General features: G+C 36.3%; 1 protein-coding gene across 2 annotated transcripts in view; it reads right to left on the reverse strand.

Annotated features, from left to right (window-relative positions):
- Positions 1-19354, reverse strand: part of PPP1R21 (protein phosphatase 1 regulatory subunit 21) — a 58065-nt gene that overhangs the window by 12011 nt on the left and 26700 nt on the right. For both annotated transcript variants that reach the window (XM_014847922.3, XM_070512138.1), the window contains exons 10-16: positions 18274-18375; positions 18096-18184; positions 15575-15711; positions 11036-11128; positions 6724-6851; positions 4217-4369; positions 1638-1730 (exon numbers count right to left, since the gene is read on the reverse strand). In XM_014847922.3, the coding sequence (XP_014703408.1) occupies positions 1638-1730; positions 4217-4369; positions 6724-6851; positions 11036-11128; positions 15575-15711; positions 18096-18184; positions 18274-18375 (795 nt within the window). The remainder of the gene's footprint in view (positions 1-1637; positions 1731-4216; positions 4370-6723; positions 6852-11035; positions 11129-15574; positions 15712-18095; positions 18185-18273; positions 18376-19354) is intronic.

A 19354-nucleotide genomic window follows, 5' to 3' on the forward strand; every position in this document is an offset into this window, starting at 1 on the left:
ATGTCACACAAATGAATATTACAAATATAATGTTGAATCAAAGAAGCCAGACCTGAAAGAGTATACACTGCCTAATCTCATTTAATAAAAATTTCAGTATCTGGCAACAAAACTAAGTGATGGTGTTAGAACACAAGATAATGGTTATCTCTGGGGGAGAGGAGAGTAGTAACTGGAAAGGGGCATGAGGAAGCCTTCTGGGGTCCCAGCAATTTTTTTAAAGGTATACCTTACATAAAGAAATGTTCTTTTTTAATTTTATCTAGGTGCTTGTTACATTACTGTGTTTACTTGTGAAAATTCATTGGGCTATATATTAATGATTTGTATATTTTTCTTTAAGTATGCTATACTCCAATCAGAAGCTAAAAAAACGAATGCTCAAGGCAAACAAAAAACTTGAGAATTACATAAAAATAAAATCTTAGAGTGAATTCCAAATGCTTTACCATCATGGTTGAGTAATTACCATGTACCAGACACTGTTCATGGTACTTTCCTCCCCTTATCCCACCGAAGCCTCCTAACAGTCCTACAGTTCTCAATTCTCAAAGAAGAGAACTAGAGCTCCCAGCAGCTCAGCCACCTGCTAAGCTAGCAAATGGCAGAGCCAGGACTCGGGACCCCATCTGTCAGGCTCACAAGTCTGACTCTTTTCACTATATCACACTGCCTCCCATTGGCTCAATTAATCCTTACAAGACCCTGAAAGGTAGATATTATCCTCATTTTAGAGAGGCAGGAAGTGAGACCCAAGTGTTTATCAGACTACCTGCAGCCGCTCAGTGGCAGAGAGGGAAAAGCAACAGCTCTGAAGTCAGATGATTCTGTCCCTTACTAGCTACTTTGCGTAAAACCTGCTTAATTTCTTTGAGCTTTACTTTCCTTACATAAAATAAGAAAATCCAAAATCAATTTTTAAAGTATTCCATATCTTATTGTTTGTCTCAGGAATTTTGTTTCTCAGGAATTATTCTGTGGATTCAATTTTTAGTTCCAACATCCTAGTGCATTAACCTCAAAAAGATAAGTGATATGTGTCCAATGAAAATAAGATGAACATGGACAAAATAGTGTCTCAGATGAATTTATTTGTGCTCTCCTTAAAATAAATATTTCCAAAAATAAAGCAAGCGAGGTGCTGAAGTGAATAAATCTCTGACAAAAGCTAAACTGGCATCAGTTTGTACCAACTTCTGAAAAAGACAGTACCTCCTACCTCCACCTGCCCCCTAAATTCAATTGACCGATTGAATACTGGAAATGTTTCATTCCTGCTCATTTAAGAAATAAAAATAACTCACTGAGTCTCTAGCCTCACCACCTTTTTTGCCTTATTATTTCATATATTTAAATCTACTGCCTAAAGAAAGAATTAATCATCATGGCCAAAGTGTGCTGATACTACTCTAGTGGCAACTATAATACCAATTGAATGAAGATGACTTATTTAGAGCATCAGTAAATGTTTTTTAATGAATTGTGCTTATGTTGCTTTTTAGTAGGTGTTAAACAACTAATTTTACATGTTTACTTATATAGCCTTCTAAACCACTTCTTTGTATGCCAAAAACTTTCTCCAGGAGATTTAACATTTATGCTCTTTAACAAGTGCGCTGATTTTCCAGGGGCCGTACCTGCTGTGAAAGACCTTCTCGACTTTCAGTAGAGCTGAGAAGGACCCGGCGGTTTGCCAGTGCTTCTTCATAAGGTACCGACTCCAAGAGGGGCTGTGGAAGAAGCATCATAAAAATTAAAGAAAAAGATCATATCATTCCTCTGATCCTACACACACAAATAAGAAGGCTAACTGGGGTTCGATAACAAATTCAGATGTATGCCAACACAGATTCGTTCCTTTATTATATGTGAAAAGGAAGATTTTTTTTCAAAGAAAAATAATGAATAGAGACTTGTTATTCCAGTTACAAGCTACACTAAAACCATATGGACTTGCAACAAAATAGACAGGTGAAGGAAGAGGATAGAAAATCTAGAAACGGACAAAAGCATACACAAAAATGTATTATGTGGTAAATGTTGCATTTTTAAGTCAATGGAGAAGGGACAGACTGGATAAATGGTGCAAGGACAACCAGCTAATAATTTAGAAAAATAACTATTTAGATGCCTATTTCATACTTTATATCAGAATAAATAAATTCAAGATAGATTAAAGATTTCAATCTAAAAATTAGACCACAAAAATACTGAAAAGAAATTCAGGTGAACATTTCTATAATCTTGGGAAAGTGTCCCTGGCTGAGACTCACCACCATAAAGAAAAAGACTGGCTTGACGATATAAAAATTAAAACTTCTCTTTTGAAAAACTACTACAGCAAACTGGGGGAAAACTACTTCCAAGGTAGACACAGGATTAAAATCCGTAATATATAAGGAGCTCTTTCATTTAAAAATAGGTAAACGACTCGAACAGAGAACTGACAGGATAAATAGAAATGATAACTTTATGAAAAGATGTTCCACTTCAATAATGAGCAAAACAATGCAAATTAAAATAAGAAACCTCTTATCTCTGAGATTGACAAATATTAAATTTATGGGTTAAATTTATACTTCTATGGCTGGTAAACTATAAGTAGGTAACCTTCCTGAAGTACAGTCTGGAAAAATGTGTCAAAATTTGAAACATTCACAGACTTTGAACCAGCGATTCCATCTCGGGGAATTAATCTTAGATAGATCATTAAAACAATCAGACAAATATAGGGAGATAGCCTTATACATTGCTAGAAGCGTAAAATAGTATAGCCACTCGTAAGGGCAATTTGCAGTAAATATTAAAATTTAAAATGTGCAAACCACATGATCCAGAACATTCCAGTTTCAATATTCCACACATGTGCTCAAGGAGGCATTTACAAAGCTGTTCATTGCAGTATTATTGTAACAGTAAAAAACTGGAAGCTACTTAAATGCTCACCAATAACAGAATATCTAAATGAACCACAAAGAACCACATTATAGAATTCTATGCAGTATTTAAAAGGTATATAATAGGCACCACATGTAACAATATAGACAGATCTCTAAAACATATTTTAAGTGAAAAAAACAAGTTGAACAATGAAACATGCATTTAGGTAAAAAAAAAAAGAACAGAAAAGAAAGAAAATTATATATATCGTATATTGTTTATAGATCTATAAAGACTCATATAAATGCTCCAAGAGTCTGGAAGGTTACACACCAAACTGATAACTATAGTTTCCTCTGGAGGGAAACTGGAATTAGGGCTTGTAATTTACCTGTAAGGTTCTAACGTAATATAAGTGTGTTTATGCATTATGCATAACTAAAAGTTAAAAAAAGAGAAAAAGATTAAAACAAATGCACAAAGTTGCATGTGCAAGAATACCCACTGTAGCATGCATATAACAGTGAAAATAGGAAACCTAAATATGCACGAGCAATTAGTTAGATTAACTATCCACCATTAGTTAATATCCACCAGTTAATCAGATTATTACACATTTACAGAATTAAATACTAAAGATAAAAGACTACAGAGGCACTAAAATGACAACAATTTATATTTATAGATATATAAAGATATCTACCATTCATTAAGAGGAAAAAACTAGGCTCTAAAATAGTATATGTATCAGTATATGTATCCAAATACACTTTGCTTTTTAGAGCATATATATGTGTGTGTTTGTGTGTGTGTGTGTTTGCTCACGCACGCGTGTGAGTGTACACATTCATTAAAATTTTTTTGGGTACAGATACATTCTAACAAAGTTAAGAGTAGCTACCTTTGGGTGGTAGGATTTGGGGTGATCATAATTTTCTTCTTCAGGTACTGCTGTATCTTCTGATTTCTTTTTGTGATGACTGTGTATTCTTTTTATATTCAGACAAAAATTATACATGTATTTCAACTTTTTTCTGTTCCTACAAGTCTAAGATTTCTGCAGTGTAATACTTATTGGCTGCCTGGCTGCCTCACCTCAGACATTCTACTGGGCACTCTGGACATGAGTCCAACATGGCCTATGCGTATATCATATAAGAGGTGAGGTTTGGGTCTCTGTCACCACCTCCTCCCCAAAGACGCCCCCAACACCCACCAACCACCTGTGCCCCCACCAGTGTAAAATCTAAATATGAACTATGGAAAAACTCTTGCCATTCTCTGGAATTATTCCTGACTTTTCCTCTGATTTAAATGTTAATAGCAACTCACAAACCTTTCTCAATGCCTTCATATAGGCAGCAGCTTTTTTCTTGTACTGTAGCATGCATTCAGCTGAAAGAGGACTAATGAATCCACTTGCTGCCTTAGGCCCATAGCTCAGTGAAGCAATGAAATAGTCCACATTGTTGCTGAAGAAAGATGCAATCTAAACAAAGTGTGACAAAAAGATAGATTTTTGTTTTCCGATAATATATCTAAAATATATATATCTAATAGTTTTGGGAGCAAAGTGAAAGATGCTGAGAATGGAAATGAAATTTCAACACCTGCCCAAAAGCCCACATTTATTTATTTGAGGAGAATACCTAGGGCAATAATTTATAATAAAAAGACGATACCAGTATAAACATTGAGACCAGACTTCTGAGGTGTCCTGATACAGACAATTCTTATTCTTCCTGCAAACCAAGACTAATTGTGATTTATTCCGTAGACGATGTTCATCAGCTGTTTACCTCATTAATTTCTGCCACTGCTCTCAAAATATCCATGTTTGGACTTACACATTCCATTTATATTTTACCTTTGAATGTTTCATCTTCCAATGTAAGACATGACAAAGCATCTTGAATATGTTATCTCCACTTAAATTTAATTCTGTAAATCCCAATTTGTGAATTACAAATATAATAGAAAAAAGACCAAAAATTCAAGAAGCCTTTGTCGTTTACAGATTTAACATTTGTTAAATCTATGTAAGCAGCCACAAAGATCCATGACTGTAATTTTGCTGAGCCATGATTTTGACTCTACAGTGCTACATAAAATGGTGATATTAAGTAAAAATGTCTGAGAAGGTTATTAGCCAGAAAAATTAAAGTCTTGGATACTCTAAAGAATATCCTATTTCGATAAATAAGAAAAAGTGACTTATAAACAAAGTAGTCTACCTTGGCAAAAATTGCCCAAGAAAACAAGCAATTAAATCACTAATGGTCTGAAAGGTTATATTTTTCATTAATATTTCACTATGTCAAATGAAATTCTATGTTCGGTAGTATTTAAGAAAATGAGGATTCTAAAAGTCTGGAGCTTCACATTCCTTGTGAATGACGTGGATAATCACATGCCCGGTGTTTGCATTCAGGTCGCGGTAGTATACGGTGAGCATTCTTCAATATGTAAACGTTACACTCTCCTGCTGGGTTTTTTAAAATTACAAACTACAAAATTTAGTTTAATCAAATCACATTAGCTAAGTATTAAGCTGCCACTAACATTAGTTCAGATACTTATTTTAGTTAAAAACCATTTATAAAAATTTCAGAATGAAGATCAAATACCTTTCCTTGAGACAACATTTTAAAGTTTCAGGCAAAGCAAATCTACAATAAGCTATGAAGGATCCAGGTCTACATTATTTCGGAGTTCTCATAAAAGGTGGTAAATGCACAGACTCTTGTAAAATGCTAACATTTTCTTTTCCCAGAATTTTTGTGAATTGAATCCAAGTTAGAATTATCCTCAGGAAGCTTCTGGCATGCCTGTAGATGAAAGGTTAAAGAGGGGGCTGTTGGGGTGATCTTCTGGCTCAGGAATCCTCTAGGCACAGATCTGTGAGCTGACAGAACCTAAAGAGAACACCTTTTAATTATGGTCCCAAACTATAGCAAAGCGTCACAAAGACCAGTCTAAGTCTGGGAAAGATGACATTGAATATCTAACATGATCTATGATCATCTCTTACTAACTTAAGACACTTGCAAAAAATGTATTCCTATTATGGTCAACCTTTCAGAAAAATAATAGTACATAAACACTGATGGAGATTAGCATTTCCTTGAGAAATTATGTCGAGTCTGCTGAAATAAATGGGCTAAGACAGTCCTGAATACAGTCCTTTTGGTTTTATATACAAACGGGTAGTTCTCAGACAAGTCTTAATTGTTAAAGGCATTAATGATGGCCACAGGAACAGACATTCTGAGAACGTGACATCTGCTGAAACCAGAACATCCAAGATTGGATTTTTAAAGAAACCGCACTTTGGTCAGTTTATAATAATAATTAAGTGCTTAATGATCCAAATGATCATTATTTAATATTAAGACTTCAATGAAAAGGCACATCTTAAAGTCACTTTAAAAGAACTTAAGATCTAAGTGTTACCAATGAATGAACAAAAAATTAGGAGGAAAAAATATTAATGGAGGTTTTATTGTTTTTTCTTTTTATGTATAGTCCCAATTTCTATACAGCAGACCTTTGATATACACAAGAAATCTATATTGAGATGATATAGAATCTTAAAATCATCAAATATCAAAAAATAGATAAATAGTGAGTGATCCACTTACTTTCATAAATGCTGAATACTCACTACCATATTGTTTTAAATATTGGGCAGGAAGGAGGAAAAGGGAAACAACTTTATTTTACAAAAAGGCCTGATATTTCAAAATCCTTTCACTGATCAATTTTCCTATGTCATTCAGAAAAAAAAAAAGGAGCATATTTAAGAATTGAATTTATTCTCAATATAAACCAGAGAAAAATTACCTTTCCTGCTCCGTTTGTTAATGCTACTACTGACGACAGGATACAGTCATTAGTTGTTACAAGCTTCTGTGTTGCTGTTGGAAGTTCATGTTCTATTGTAGCTTTTTGACTATAATGTTTGGAAATATCTATAAAAGCAATCAAATGAAAACTCATTACTATACATATACAAGTTGCATACAGACAACCAGTCCATTAACTTCTCACATCTACTCTTACAGATTTACAAAGTAAATTTGACAAAAAATGGTCCCAAATATAAGGACGGTGCTGCATATCAATTAGGTCACAAATCCATGTTGAAAGAACACCATCCTGGTGTCTCTATTACAGCCACCAGTTTGTGGGTCTGATTCTCCCTCCTTTGAGAGTTAGCCCTTCTCCTAGTGTTGGGTATAACCCTGACGAGTATTTACCAGTTAAAAACCCTGTTTTGATAGTCCAGCAGGCACAAATGAGAATTTATCTTGTATTTATATAAGCAAACCATGAGGCTGGAACAGAACAGCCAACAGAGGCAGGTGCCCCACAATCTTTATTGGACCTTAGCTAGTTTGCTAGTACACACCCCACCTAACAATGAGAAATGTCTGCACAACCAAATAAGGACTGGATCCTCTAGTATCTGGCTTCACGTGCTAGTGCCTCCAGGCCAAGAATATTACAACAAAGACCTGTGGTTAGAAAAGCACAGAAGAGAGGCTTAGATGTAAAACCGTCAAAGAGAGAAATTGCAGTAGATGAAACTGGCCAAACAGCTAAGCTTGGGGTTTTCTGGGTCTCTGAGAAATATGATTTTGTCCTGGAATTAAGGGAAAATGGGAGAATTACTAGGAACGTTGGTTTATAAGAAAGGGTAATTATATTTTGAAATAATAAAGTGTTTATAGTACAGCATCCTTTGGATTTTTTAGAATACTTCAGTTACGACAGCATTAATTATCATTACCAACAGAAGCAAAAATAAATCACAAAATGTGGAAATTAACTTCTATAGCAGGTGTGCATGCATTGAATTTCATTTATTCAGAATCAAGAAATATAGTTGATTTTAGACTACAGACAATTAAAAGACTTTAGAAAGAAATGGTATTTGAGATTTTACTTGATATGATCATGATATTTTAACACAAATTTACCATGTTTTATGAATGAGATTATTTTTAATAAAATTTTAAAAGTAGGGAATTGAGGTATTTTATATACATATATATAAACTTTTAATTTAAGATAGTTTTAGATTTATAGAAAAGTTACAGAGAGTTTCTGTGTACCCTTCAGCCAGTTTCTCCTACTATTAACATCTTACATTACTATGGTACAGTTGTCACAGTGAAGGAACCAACTAATTGGTAAATTACTATGCTTAATAAATATATATATTATTTTTTTGAGGAAGATTAGCCCTGAGCTAACATCTACCACCAATCCTCCTCTTTTTTTGCTGAGGAAGACTGGCCCTGAGATGACATCCATGCCCATCTTCCTCTACTTTATATATGGGACACCTACCACAGCATGGCTCAATAAGCAGTGCATAGGTCCACACCCGGCATCTAAACCTGTAATCCTGGACCACCGAAGCAGAGCATGTCAACTTAACCACTGCACCACCAGGCCAGCCTCTAATATATTTTTTAAAATAGATGACTATCTTCTATATATTCATAAGATATCCAAGTGAATAAAACTTCAAGCGGAACGCTGAACATTTTTGTATACGGAACATCACAGCCTCTAAAGCAGATGTTTTTTTCCTACACACCACAGAAAGTTTTATTCACTATTTTACTGGAAGCATACAATGCTATAAGACGGCTTGGTCGGTAGGCAAGCTTGGTTGATTGATAGGTGATTGACTCACGAAAGACGTACAAGACTAAAAACACTTATATGGCTTCTAAAGGATCAATGCTACTGTAGTTCCACTATAATAATTCTCCTAATCCAACTGTTTACTCTTTATTGAGTCCAAGTATTTTAATTATTTAGGGTATTCCTTGACATTAAATTTTAACTCCAAAAAGAACAAAGAAATCATGTGACCTAGACTAGAGATGTATTTTTCTTTTATGTTTCCTATGAGTCTACCTGCTCTAGACTTGAGACTAAAGATCAAACAACTTTCACTTAGAATGCCACTTCTTAAAAGACGAATTCACTCTCATTTTAATTCCATGTAGGATACATATTTTTATAAATCCCTATCTCTCTTTTCACACTGAGACCTGCCTGTCTGCTTGCCCGCCTTCCTTTCCTCCTTCCTTCCAACTTAGATCAAGAAATATTCATGGCAAAACAGGAAGTAAGAGGTTTGAAATAAGAGTCCTCTTATAAACAAGTTTCTTCTGTTAATGCCAGTTAATGCTCACTCTGAGTTTTCATGAGAGAAACAGAATAGTCTTCCAAGCTAGGTATGAAGACAGATTTGATCTGTAAACCTGGCAACAGGATGCCATAATCTGCTTGCCAACCATCCTTCATGTTTCCCAACATTCTCCCTTTATATTATGTTCATTTTGAAGGACAGAAGCAAGTGGAGACACAAAGCAAAGCTTAGGGGGCTTCTAATCCTCCCGTAATCTCCAACAGCTCATGCCAAATAATAACAGCAACATTTTTTGATTTGGACCACTTGGCATCTTCTCAATCTTATGTAATGTATGAACAAAAGCAAAAACTTTGTATATTTTGGATTAATTAAAATAGAAATAGAAATAAAGTCAAATTTTTAATGTAAATGAAGCTTTAAGACCCCTCTCAATGATAGCTCTAGCTCTAACCCCTCCTTTATAGAAAATCTGGAGAAAACTCTAGCAGGAAAAAAATCATAATATCAGCAAAGGAAAATTTAGAAAACAAAACCAAAAAGCCTGTAGCCACAGAGCTATTTTGTGGTTCCAATGGCCTAGTTCCAGGTTAAGTAAGGTCATGGAATGGAGGACTACAGTTAAGTCTGAGCTCCCCAAACCAAAAGCTGCACAGAAAAAAGGCACCAGGCCCTTAGTTTTTCTACAGACCAGACTAGGTTCTGCAGGGCTGGAGTTGACTGTTGTCACCAGCCACCAAGACTGTCTATCCGAGCTGTAATTTCTGCAACCAGAGCTACCTCCAGAAGTACAGCGACTTCCAAAGTTCCTTATAATTGAAGATAAACCACAAGAAGGGCCAATCTCCAGAGTGAATGGTAAGTGGTGCTGGGTAATACTGCTGAGACAAAGAATGACTCCCAGTGCCATACGTTATATGCTATGCTACAGAAGAGCCCCCAATACACCCACCTTATTATTTTCTGTCAAACTAGTAATTGGTCACTAATTGTTAACTAACCACAATAAATAATCTAGGAACCTGGGCTATTTCCAATAGTTCTCAATAATTGCTCCCACTCTCTCCACATTCCCTTACCCTGAGAGTTTTCAAAACGAAAACAAGGAGAAAGCCTAGAAGCCATGCAGAGCTATAGAGAAGATAGTCAGGACTCAGAATCACATACTAAGAAGCATAAGAAATGCCCCTCAGCAGACTATATCCTTAGAGGCACACTAGCAATTGAAAACTGACCAGAGGGGCCGGCCCAGTGGCGCAGCAGTTAACTGCGCACATTCCACTTCGGTGGCCCGGGGTTCGCCGGTTCAGATCCCGGGTGCGGACATGGCACGGCTTGGCAAAGCCATGCTGTGGTAGGCGTCCCACATATAAAGTAGAGGAAGATGAGCACAGATGTTAGCTCAGGGCCAGTCTTCCTCAGCGAAAAGAGGAAGATTGGCAGCAGTTAGCTCAGCACTAATCTTCCTCAAAAAAAAAAAAACAAAAAAGAAAACTGACCAGAGCTTAAAAACAGACCTTCATTTCTTAAGGCTCTGCTGATCAAAACAGGACTTAAAATGGGCACTTTAAACATAAAAATGCACAGGATGGTGGAAGCATTCTTTCTGGGAACTTTAAACCTTGGCTTCCTCAAGTCCTTCCTGCTTGGGCTCTAACAAGTGCAAAGTATTTTGCTCAGTGCCTCTGAATAGCATGTCTGGTTCGATAAAATTCACACACCTGCCTTAAGTCAGTGTACTGTATTTTTGGCTAACATACTGTGCATAAGGGTTTCTCTTCAGCACTTTGTTTACCTTCAGAAATGAAGCAGATGGGAAAAGCAGAAGGCAGTGAGCTGTGCACTTCAACATAAGCCAAATGCTACTAAGCCTTTATCTGGGGTCTATTAGCCTTGGCAGTATTTGTTTAAATCTCGTTCAGGCTGATCTGAGAAAGTGGGATGAAGGGTTTAAGCTTATTTATGTTCTTTTTCAAGCCTCACCTTTCATGACATCATGAAGTCCACGCAGAGCAGCACCAACATTTGTTAAGACGGAACCGTAGTTTGTTCGAAGGAGTCCATCTGGCTCCGTACCTAGGAAACCAAAATCACAAACTTAAGCATTTTCCCAGAAGATTTCGCCCGAAAAATTGACAGCCCACCATCTCCCTCTACTTTTGAGAAGAGAGAAAATGAAGACTGCTCATGATAGGTTGAAAACAATGGCTCTTAAAATCATTGCAGACACATTCAGATATAATGGTGATAAACACAGACACATCTAACTGATTTGCATCCCCCAAGTCCACCAATATTTTTTTTTTAAGATTTTTTTTTTTTTATTTTTTCATTCTTCTCCCCAAAGCCCCCCAGTACATAGTTGCATATTCTTCGTTGTAGGTCCTTCTAGTTGTGGAATGTGGGACGCTGCCTCAGCGTGGTTTGATGAGCAGTGCCATGTCCGCACCCAGGATTCGAATCAATGAAACACTGGGCCACCTGCAGCGGAGCGCGCGAACTTAACCACTCGGCCACGGGGCCAGCCCCTTCACCAATATTTTTAATGGTTAAGAATCAAAATTAAATTGCTAAGCAGGACTATGTCTTTCATGATTCTTTTTGAAATAAAAGTCTTTGTGAATTGTCACCTTGTTACTGTATAACACATTTCTCACTTTATTCTTTCCCTACTCATTATTATTTGCTAAACATCACTAAAAGCACTATTATTCAGACATCACAGAGTTCCACCTCTGGCATGACAGCATAAGAAGCTCCACAGATCCACTCCCCAGCAAAACTGGAGAAAATTATTTAAAAACAATCATTTAAAACTCTGGAAATGACCTTCATGGTATATAGCAAATGAAGAAACATTTATTCAAGAAAAATCTTTAACAACTCGGTAAGAACAGTAAGAATCTGTAGTATTTGAACAGAGACCCACTCCTTCCCTCCCCTTACCAGCTCAGTGAGCTAGAAATCCCAGTCCAGGCTGGTGCAGCCAAGAACACAGGAACACAAGAGGGCTGCATTTCTCATCTTGCCCCCAGGTACCTGTTGCTGAGGCTAGTTCTGGGTAAGTATGACCAAGAAGTAAAGGTTCTCTTCTTTCACCCAGCCCCAATTCGTGAGATGGAGGATCCACCTGGGCATGGTGCTGTGGAGAATCTGGGACCCTGATCACCCTTGCCCCAGCTCATCGACAGGAGTTCCATGCTGAAAGAGGCAAGCCAAATAGACCTGGGGCTGCAGCCCCACCCCTTCCGTGAAGCACTGAGCTACTAATGCAGGGGTGTCACTCTGAGAGAAGTGCATCATTGTCCCAACCCCCAGCACCATGGCTCAGAGATTTAGCCCAAGGGAGAAACAGTTCTTAAAACAGAAAGCTCTGAATCCCTTCCCAAAGGAACTGACTTAATTTGCAACAGAAGGGATAAAAAGTTCAAGCCTAAAGGCGCTCTCAAAAATAACAGAGTTTGTGCTGAAAGCCAAGAGAAAATTGGTAGATTCATGAAAGATACAAGCTAAACTGTAGGCTGATTGGTTTATCAAAGAGAACCAGAGAAAGAAACAGCTAAGAAGAGCCCTCCTGGTGTCAGAACAAATCTCAAACACTGATCTCAAAAACTATACCTGCTAGGTATATACTAGGTCTATAACTACACCTGTAATGGAGCCCAAATTTAATTGGATCAGTCTGTGGAGCAATTTACGCCCCCACGGCATTGTTGAAAACAAGACAGCCATCAGCCAGCAATTAGTAGAGCTTAAACCTGGGTGTGATTAGGAAATGAGACAGTGATAGAGAGCCCTGCCAAAACCACTGTCATCCCAGGGTGACTGTGCCCACGTCCAAGGTTGAACCCTTCCAGAAGAAGCATCAGGGTGCCAAACTGACACTCTGAAAACTACAAAATAATGTTTAAAGAAATTAAAGAAGATCTACATAGATGGAAAAATATACCATGTTCATGGATCAGAAAGCTTAACATTGTTAGGATGGCAATACTCCCTGTTTAGTTTCCTAGAGCTGGCGTAACAGAGCATCACAAACAAGGTGGCCTAAAACAACAGAAATTTATTCTCTCACAGTCTGGAGGCCGGAAGTCTGAAATCAAGGTGTTGACAGGGCCACACTCTCTCTAACGGCTCTTGAGGAAAATCCTTCCTGCCTTTTCCAGCTTCTCTCGGCCCCATGTGTTCCTTGGCTTATGGTGGCATAACACCAATCCTTGGCTCCATCTTCATATGGCCTTCAGCTCTGTGTCACTGTGTCTCTCCCTATCTCCAAATCTCTCCTTATAAGGATACCAGTCATTGGACTGGCTGGGCTCTCCCTAAACCGGTATGACTTCATCTTAACTTGATTACATCTGCAGAGATTTTACTTCCAAATAAGTTCTCACACACAGTGAGTGTGTTCTAATAGCAATTAGAAGTTCACATATGTTTTGAGGAGACACAATTCAACTCATAAAACTCCCCAAACTAACAGAGATTCAACGAAATCTCCATCAGAATCTCAGTTGACTTCTCTGTAGAAACTGACAAGCTGATTCTAAAATTCACTGTAAAGGACCAAGAATCACCAAAACAATCTTGAAAAAGAAGAACAAAGTAGGAGGACTCTCACTTCCTGATCTCAAAACTTACTACAAAACAACAGTCATCAAGATAGTGTGGTACCAGCATAGGATAGACAAGCAGATCAACAGAATAGACCCAAGAACCTAGAAATAAATCCACACATCTGTGGTCAACTGATTCTTAACAAGGGTGCCAAGGCCATTCAATAAGGAAGGAATAGTTTTGTCAATGAATGGTGCTGAGACAACTGGACAGCCACATGCAAAAGATGAAGTTGGATCCTTATTTCACACTATTTGTAAAAATTAACTCAAAATGGATCAAAGATCTAAATGTAAGAGCTAAAACTATAAAACTCTTAGAAGAAAACATAACGGTAAGTCTTCATGACCTCATATTTGACAATGGATTCCTAGATTTGACCAAAAGTATGAGCAACAAAAATAAATTTGACTTCATCAAAATTAAAAACCTTTGTGCTTCAAAGGATACCATCAAGATAATGAAAAGATAACCTGAAAAATGGAAGAAAATCTTGCAAATCATATATCTGATGAGGGATTTGTATCTAGAATATATAAAAAACTCTCACAACTCAATAACCCAATTAAAAAGACAAATAACCTAATTAAAAAATAGAGAAAAGATCTGAATAGACCTATATCCAAAGAAGATATACAAATGGTCAATAAGTACATGAAAAGATACTTGATATCATTAGACATTAGGAATATGCAAATCTAAACTACAATGAGATACCACTTCAAAAAGTCAGACAATAACAGTAGGATGGCTAAAATCAAAATGTCAGATAATAACAAGCATTAGTGAGAATGTGCAGAAATCAGAACCCTCATATACTGCTAGTAGGAATGTAAAATGGTACAGTCACCTTGGAAAACAATCTGGCAGTTTTCCAGTTAAACAAAGAGTTAAATATATGACCCAGCAATTCTACCCCAAAGTACACACCCAAGAGAAATGAAAAGATATGTCCACTCAAAACTTGTTCACAGATGTCTAGAGCATCATTATTCATATGAGCCAAAAGATGGAAACAACCCAAATGTCCATCAACTGATGCGTAGATAAATAAAATGTGGAATTCCATACAATGGAATATTGTTCTGCAATAAAAAGGCATAAAATACTGATACATGCTACAACTTGGATGAATCTTGAAAACATTATGCTAAGTGAAAGAAAGCAGTCACAAAAGACCACATATCATATGATTCATTTATATGAACTGTTCAGAATACACAAATCTATAGACAGCAAGTGGTTGCTTGGTGCTGAGGAGGGGTGGAACGGAGTAATAGGAGGGTGTTAGTTAGGTATACAGGGTTTCTTCTTGAAGTGATGAAAATATTCCAAAATTCACTGTAGTGTTCTACATGTCTGTGACTATGGGAAAAACCACTGAATTGTACTTTAAGTGGGTAAACTGTACGGTACGTAAATTATATCACATTAAAGCTGTTACAAAAAACAAACAAATCACTACCAGGAAAATCATGGCATCCTTAAAAACATCATTTAAACTGGGGTCCATTCAATTACCTGAAAATACTCTTTCAAATTAGACCAAAGAGAAACAAATAGCATTTGTTGAAAGGTTGCTACAAAGTCTTATGCTTTGCTCCTCTCCGTTTAAAACAGAGGAAGGAGAGAAATGGAAATATATTTAATGCATGTCTTCAACACTCAATATTGTACATTCTTAACTTAATAATCACATTTATCTCCATTTTATAAATAGGAAAACAGGCACAGAGAAGTAAAGTGATTTGCCCAAGGGCATAAAGGTATAAGAGGTTGGAGAATTTAAATTCAAGTTTTGTGATTCCAGATCCTAGGCTCTTCTCAACCAAGCTAAACCATCTTCCTGCTCCAGCCTCTTGTACTCTAAGCTCTTCAAGTTGAAGCATGAGCAACAAACACACTTACTTGGCAAGGCGAGAAGACCGACATAAGTCTGCAGCTTCTCAAACACAGCTGTCATCTTCTTCATGTCCTGAGACAGCTCTAGATTCCTGGCTCTTAAAGCAGTTGTGCAAAGAGAAGATTCACATTCTTCTTCTAAACTAGGAATGGGCAGATTTTTTTAAAAGTGAGCATCCTGAACGATTTTCAATTAGCTATAAGAAACCATCTAAATTCTCAAACAACATAACCAAAGAGAGATTTTGGAGGAAAAAAAAGGAATTTGAGAGGGGCTGGCCCGGTGGCACAGCAGTTAAGTGCACATGTTCTGCTTTGGTGGCCTGGGGTCCGCCAGTTCGGATCCCGGGTGCGGACATGGCACCACTTGGCACACCATGATATGGTAGGCGTCCCATATATAAAGTAGAGGAAGATGGGCATGGATGTTAGCTCAGGGCCAGTCCTCCTCAGCAAAAAGAGGAGGATTGGCAGATGTTAGCTCAGGGCTGATCTTCCTCAAAAAGAAAAAAAGAATTTGATCTCATTTACAAGCTTCCATTTTTTATATCATAATACATACACCTGCTTGCTGCAAATACCAATAGCACAGAGGAGTAATTGGAAGAAAAGATTAAGGCAGCTGCCCATTATCTTTCCATTCTAAGAGCAGCACAAAAATATTTCCCTTAAAAATATTTTCAGGAGAAAGACATTTAATAGACTGAATTCCTAAAGAGAATTAATTAAACAGGAACTACCAGAGAGAATCATTCATGAACTTTTTTCAATATATGTAGTTCAATATATGTAGTTTAAAAAGCCAAACAGATTGGAAAAAACAATCTATAGGCTCAAATCTAAAAGTAAATGCTTAACATTCATAAAATACATTTTGTCGCGTTCAATTTTAAATGGTACTTGGGAAAGCTTAATTATAAGGTTAAAAGAAAACATGTGGACTCAACAGTGTTTATTAAAAATGTGCAGGTAACCAAGTAAAATGCTTTTTATATAAAGCTGGAAAGTCATTAGCACAAGAATATTAATAATATCCATAATCTTGACCTTGCCACTTCTCCTCGTCTACTTTATTTATAGCAGACAGCTCCATTCAGTACTAGGCCCATTTACTACTAATGAACATGTCATCTTGTCAATTAAAGTGGTATTTAAACCAATGACCAAAAAATTGCCTAAAAACATGAATACCTGATGAGGTAGGGCTGAAAGCACATGGGACAGAACATTCCAAGAATAGGAATCTTAGATCAAGAAAGGACTTATCCAGTGTTTCTAAAAATGTAATAGTGAAAAACTAAATTAAGATAAAATAAAAATGCATAACTAATTCAAGTAGTAAATGCCACTTTTGCAATGATTCTTAAACAGCTTCTCTTTAACATAAGCCAAATCAATAAGGTATATTCAATTTAGTGTTCAACTCCTAGAGTCAATTTTCAAAAACACTTTAATTATATTGAACTGTAACATATAAGGATCTGAATGAAACTATAATTCATAATTATGAGTTTAAGTCATAATTTCCTGATTCCTAAAATTCTGTCATATGCACAAATCATAGAATTCAGTTACTGAAATACTTTGTTAGGTTAGACCTGGGAAATAAGAAGCCTCTTAACACACAATAACTTTTTTTAAAATAATGAAACTTTATATTTTTGAAAAGCTAAAACCTATTACAAACTATACAACTACAAACTTACAACTAGGACTTACAAACTATAGCTATTTGCATATTTTCAATATTTATGTTATTCATCTACATATTTTCTAAACCTTATTTTGCAATATGCTATAATACATATATGTTCTTCTCCTATGTTCAGCTGTATTATTCTTTGATTATTTTTCTTTTTAAAAGGCTAAATTTTAGGATGAAAAGATTTAGATGAACTAGGAGTCTTGGCAGTTTTAGACCAAAAGTATCAAAACGTATAAGCAGTCTAATCAAATGTCCAGTTACGTAAATTATTTTCTCTTGCCTTTCCAGAAATATTTAAGATGGAATATTTAAGGTTACTAACTGAAATATCTTATGAGGGCTGGAGTAAAGTTTTTAGCTTATAATTTAAATAAATCACCAATAATAAAAATAACACTATACTATTTCAAAGAAACCTAAGAATTATAAATTCAAACATAGGAGTTAACTATTATAACCCCCATCTAGTTGTTTACAGCAAAAGAATAATAAATAACCCAAAACTGAAATATTTCTTTCACTAAATGTGTCATTCACAATCATTGAAAATACAGGTTCATAGCATTATGTGGTTATGGCCGTAACCACTGGACAGAGAAGTACTGAAAAAACCCTAGCTGAGAGACTACAATTCAATTTTCTTAAATATCAGTTTATGCTGCTTGAGCCTTAATTTTCCTTTTTCAGAAAAGTCCAAATTGGTTGTGGCGCAGAAAGGTCAGGCAGATCACTAGAGACACACATTACTACTTTATTAACTCCAGAGCAGGCTAGATGACACCCCACAATTCCCCAAGCTCCCTGGCCTCGAGGGGTAAGTACCTTTTTAACTGATAAGGAAGAATCTTCCTAAGAAAACATATGTAGGAGGTTAAATGCTCTGAAAAAGTTTTCAATTTCACAGTTGTCTCCTGGAAAAGAAAAACAATTTCAAGGTTAATAGTGTTATTTGACAAAGAAGAGCTCCTGCTTCCAGAAGTAAAACACAGAAGAAAATTACCAGGACAGTCACAGTATCCTCAGTAATACTTTCAAATAAATGAAGCATTCCTTCCTCAAGAGGGCGGACATAGGATGCATTTTCATGAAGGTATTGTGAGAACTAAATAGAAGGAAAGGAATTATGAGTTAAATCACTGGAAAATCACAAAAGTCAACACATTTGTAAATGGATTCACTGAATTATAAACCTAAGTTCTGTTGGAAACTTTTTTTTCTGTTGGAAACCTTTTTTGGGCAGTTTGGCTCTTACACAGAGGTGGTGCCCTCTAACAAGCGCAGGTCCTATCTCAGAGTCCCCGTCCCACTGCAAAACCAGGAACTAGAAGAGGGGCGACGTAATTAACCAGCAGGCATGGGAGGAAACAGGCAGGAGCTATTGCACTACAACCCAGCAAACGTTTGCTGGCCTTCTTCCCTAAACAATTGCTTCTCCACAGGGGTCCCAGTTAAAAAAAAAAAGATTTGAAAATCAAAACTGTATGACCAATTTTTGTGTTCTATACCCCATTTTTCTCAGTTTTATTAAGATATAATTGACATACAGCACTGTACAAGCTTAAAGTGTACAGCATAAGGACCTGACATACATATATTGTGAAATGATTACCACAAGTTTAGTTAACATCCATCACCTCATATAGTTACAAAAAAAGATTTCTTTTCCCTGTGATGAGAACTTTTAGGATCTACTCTCTTAGCAACTTTCAAATCTACCATACAGCAGCATTAACTATAGTCAGCATCTGCGCTTTATGTTTTAAAAACAAGTCTTTTGAGGGCAGCTTCCTTTACTGTATACAATGTTCAGAGGTAAGAAATTCCAGGAATGTTATTATCATCAAAATGAGGATATAAAAACTTTTTATAACTGTCACCGATACTTTAGTATTTACAAAGGACTAATTGAGTATGAAGAATAGATTCAGAAAAAGACCCTAAAGGTATTGAGACAATTTAAAGGCAAAAAGTTAATTTTCACTAAATATGAAATACCTCTATTATCTAAGTAGTATCTAATGGCTCAAATTTCAATTGCTCAGTATAGAAACGTAAGGTCTCATTTTGCAGAAATGTGATTC

This window comes from Equus asinus, chromosome 6, assembly GCF_041296235.1.
Source record: "Equus asinus isolate D_3611 breed Donkey chromosome 6, EquAss-T2T_v2, whole genome shotgun sequence".
Lineage (NCBI taxonomy): Eukaryota > Metazoa > Chordata > Mammalia > Perissodactyla > Equidae > Equus > Equus asinus.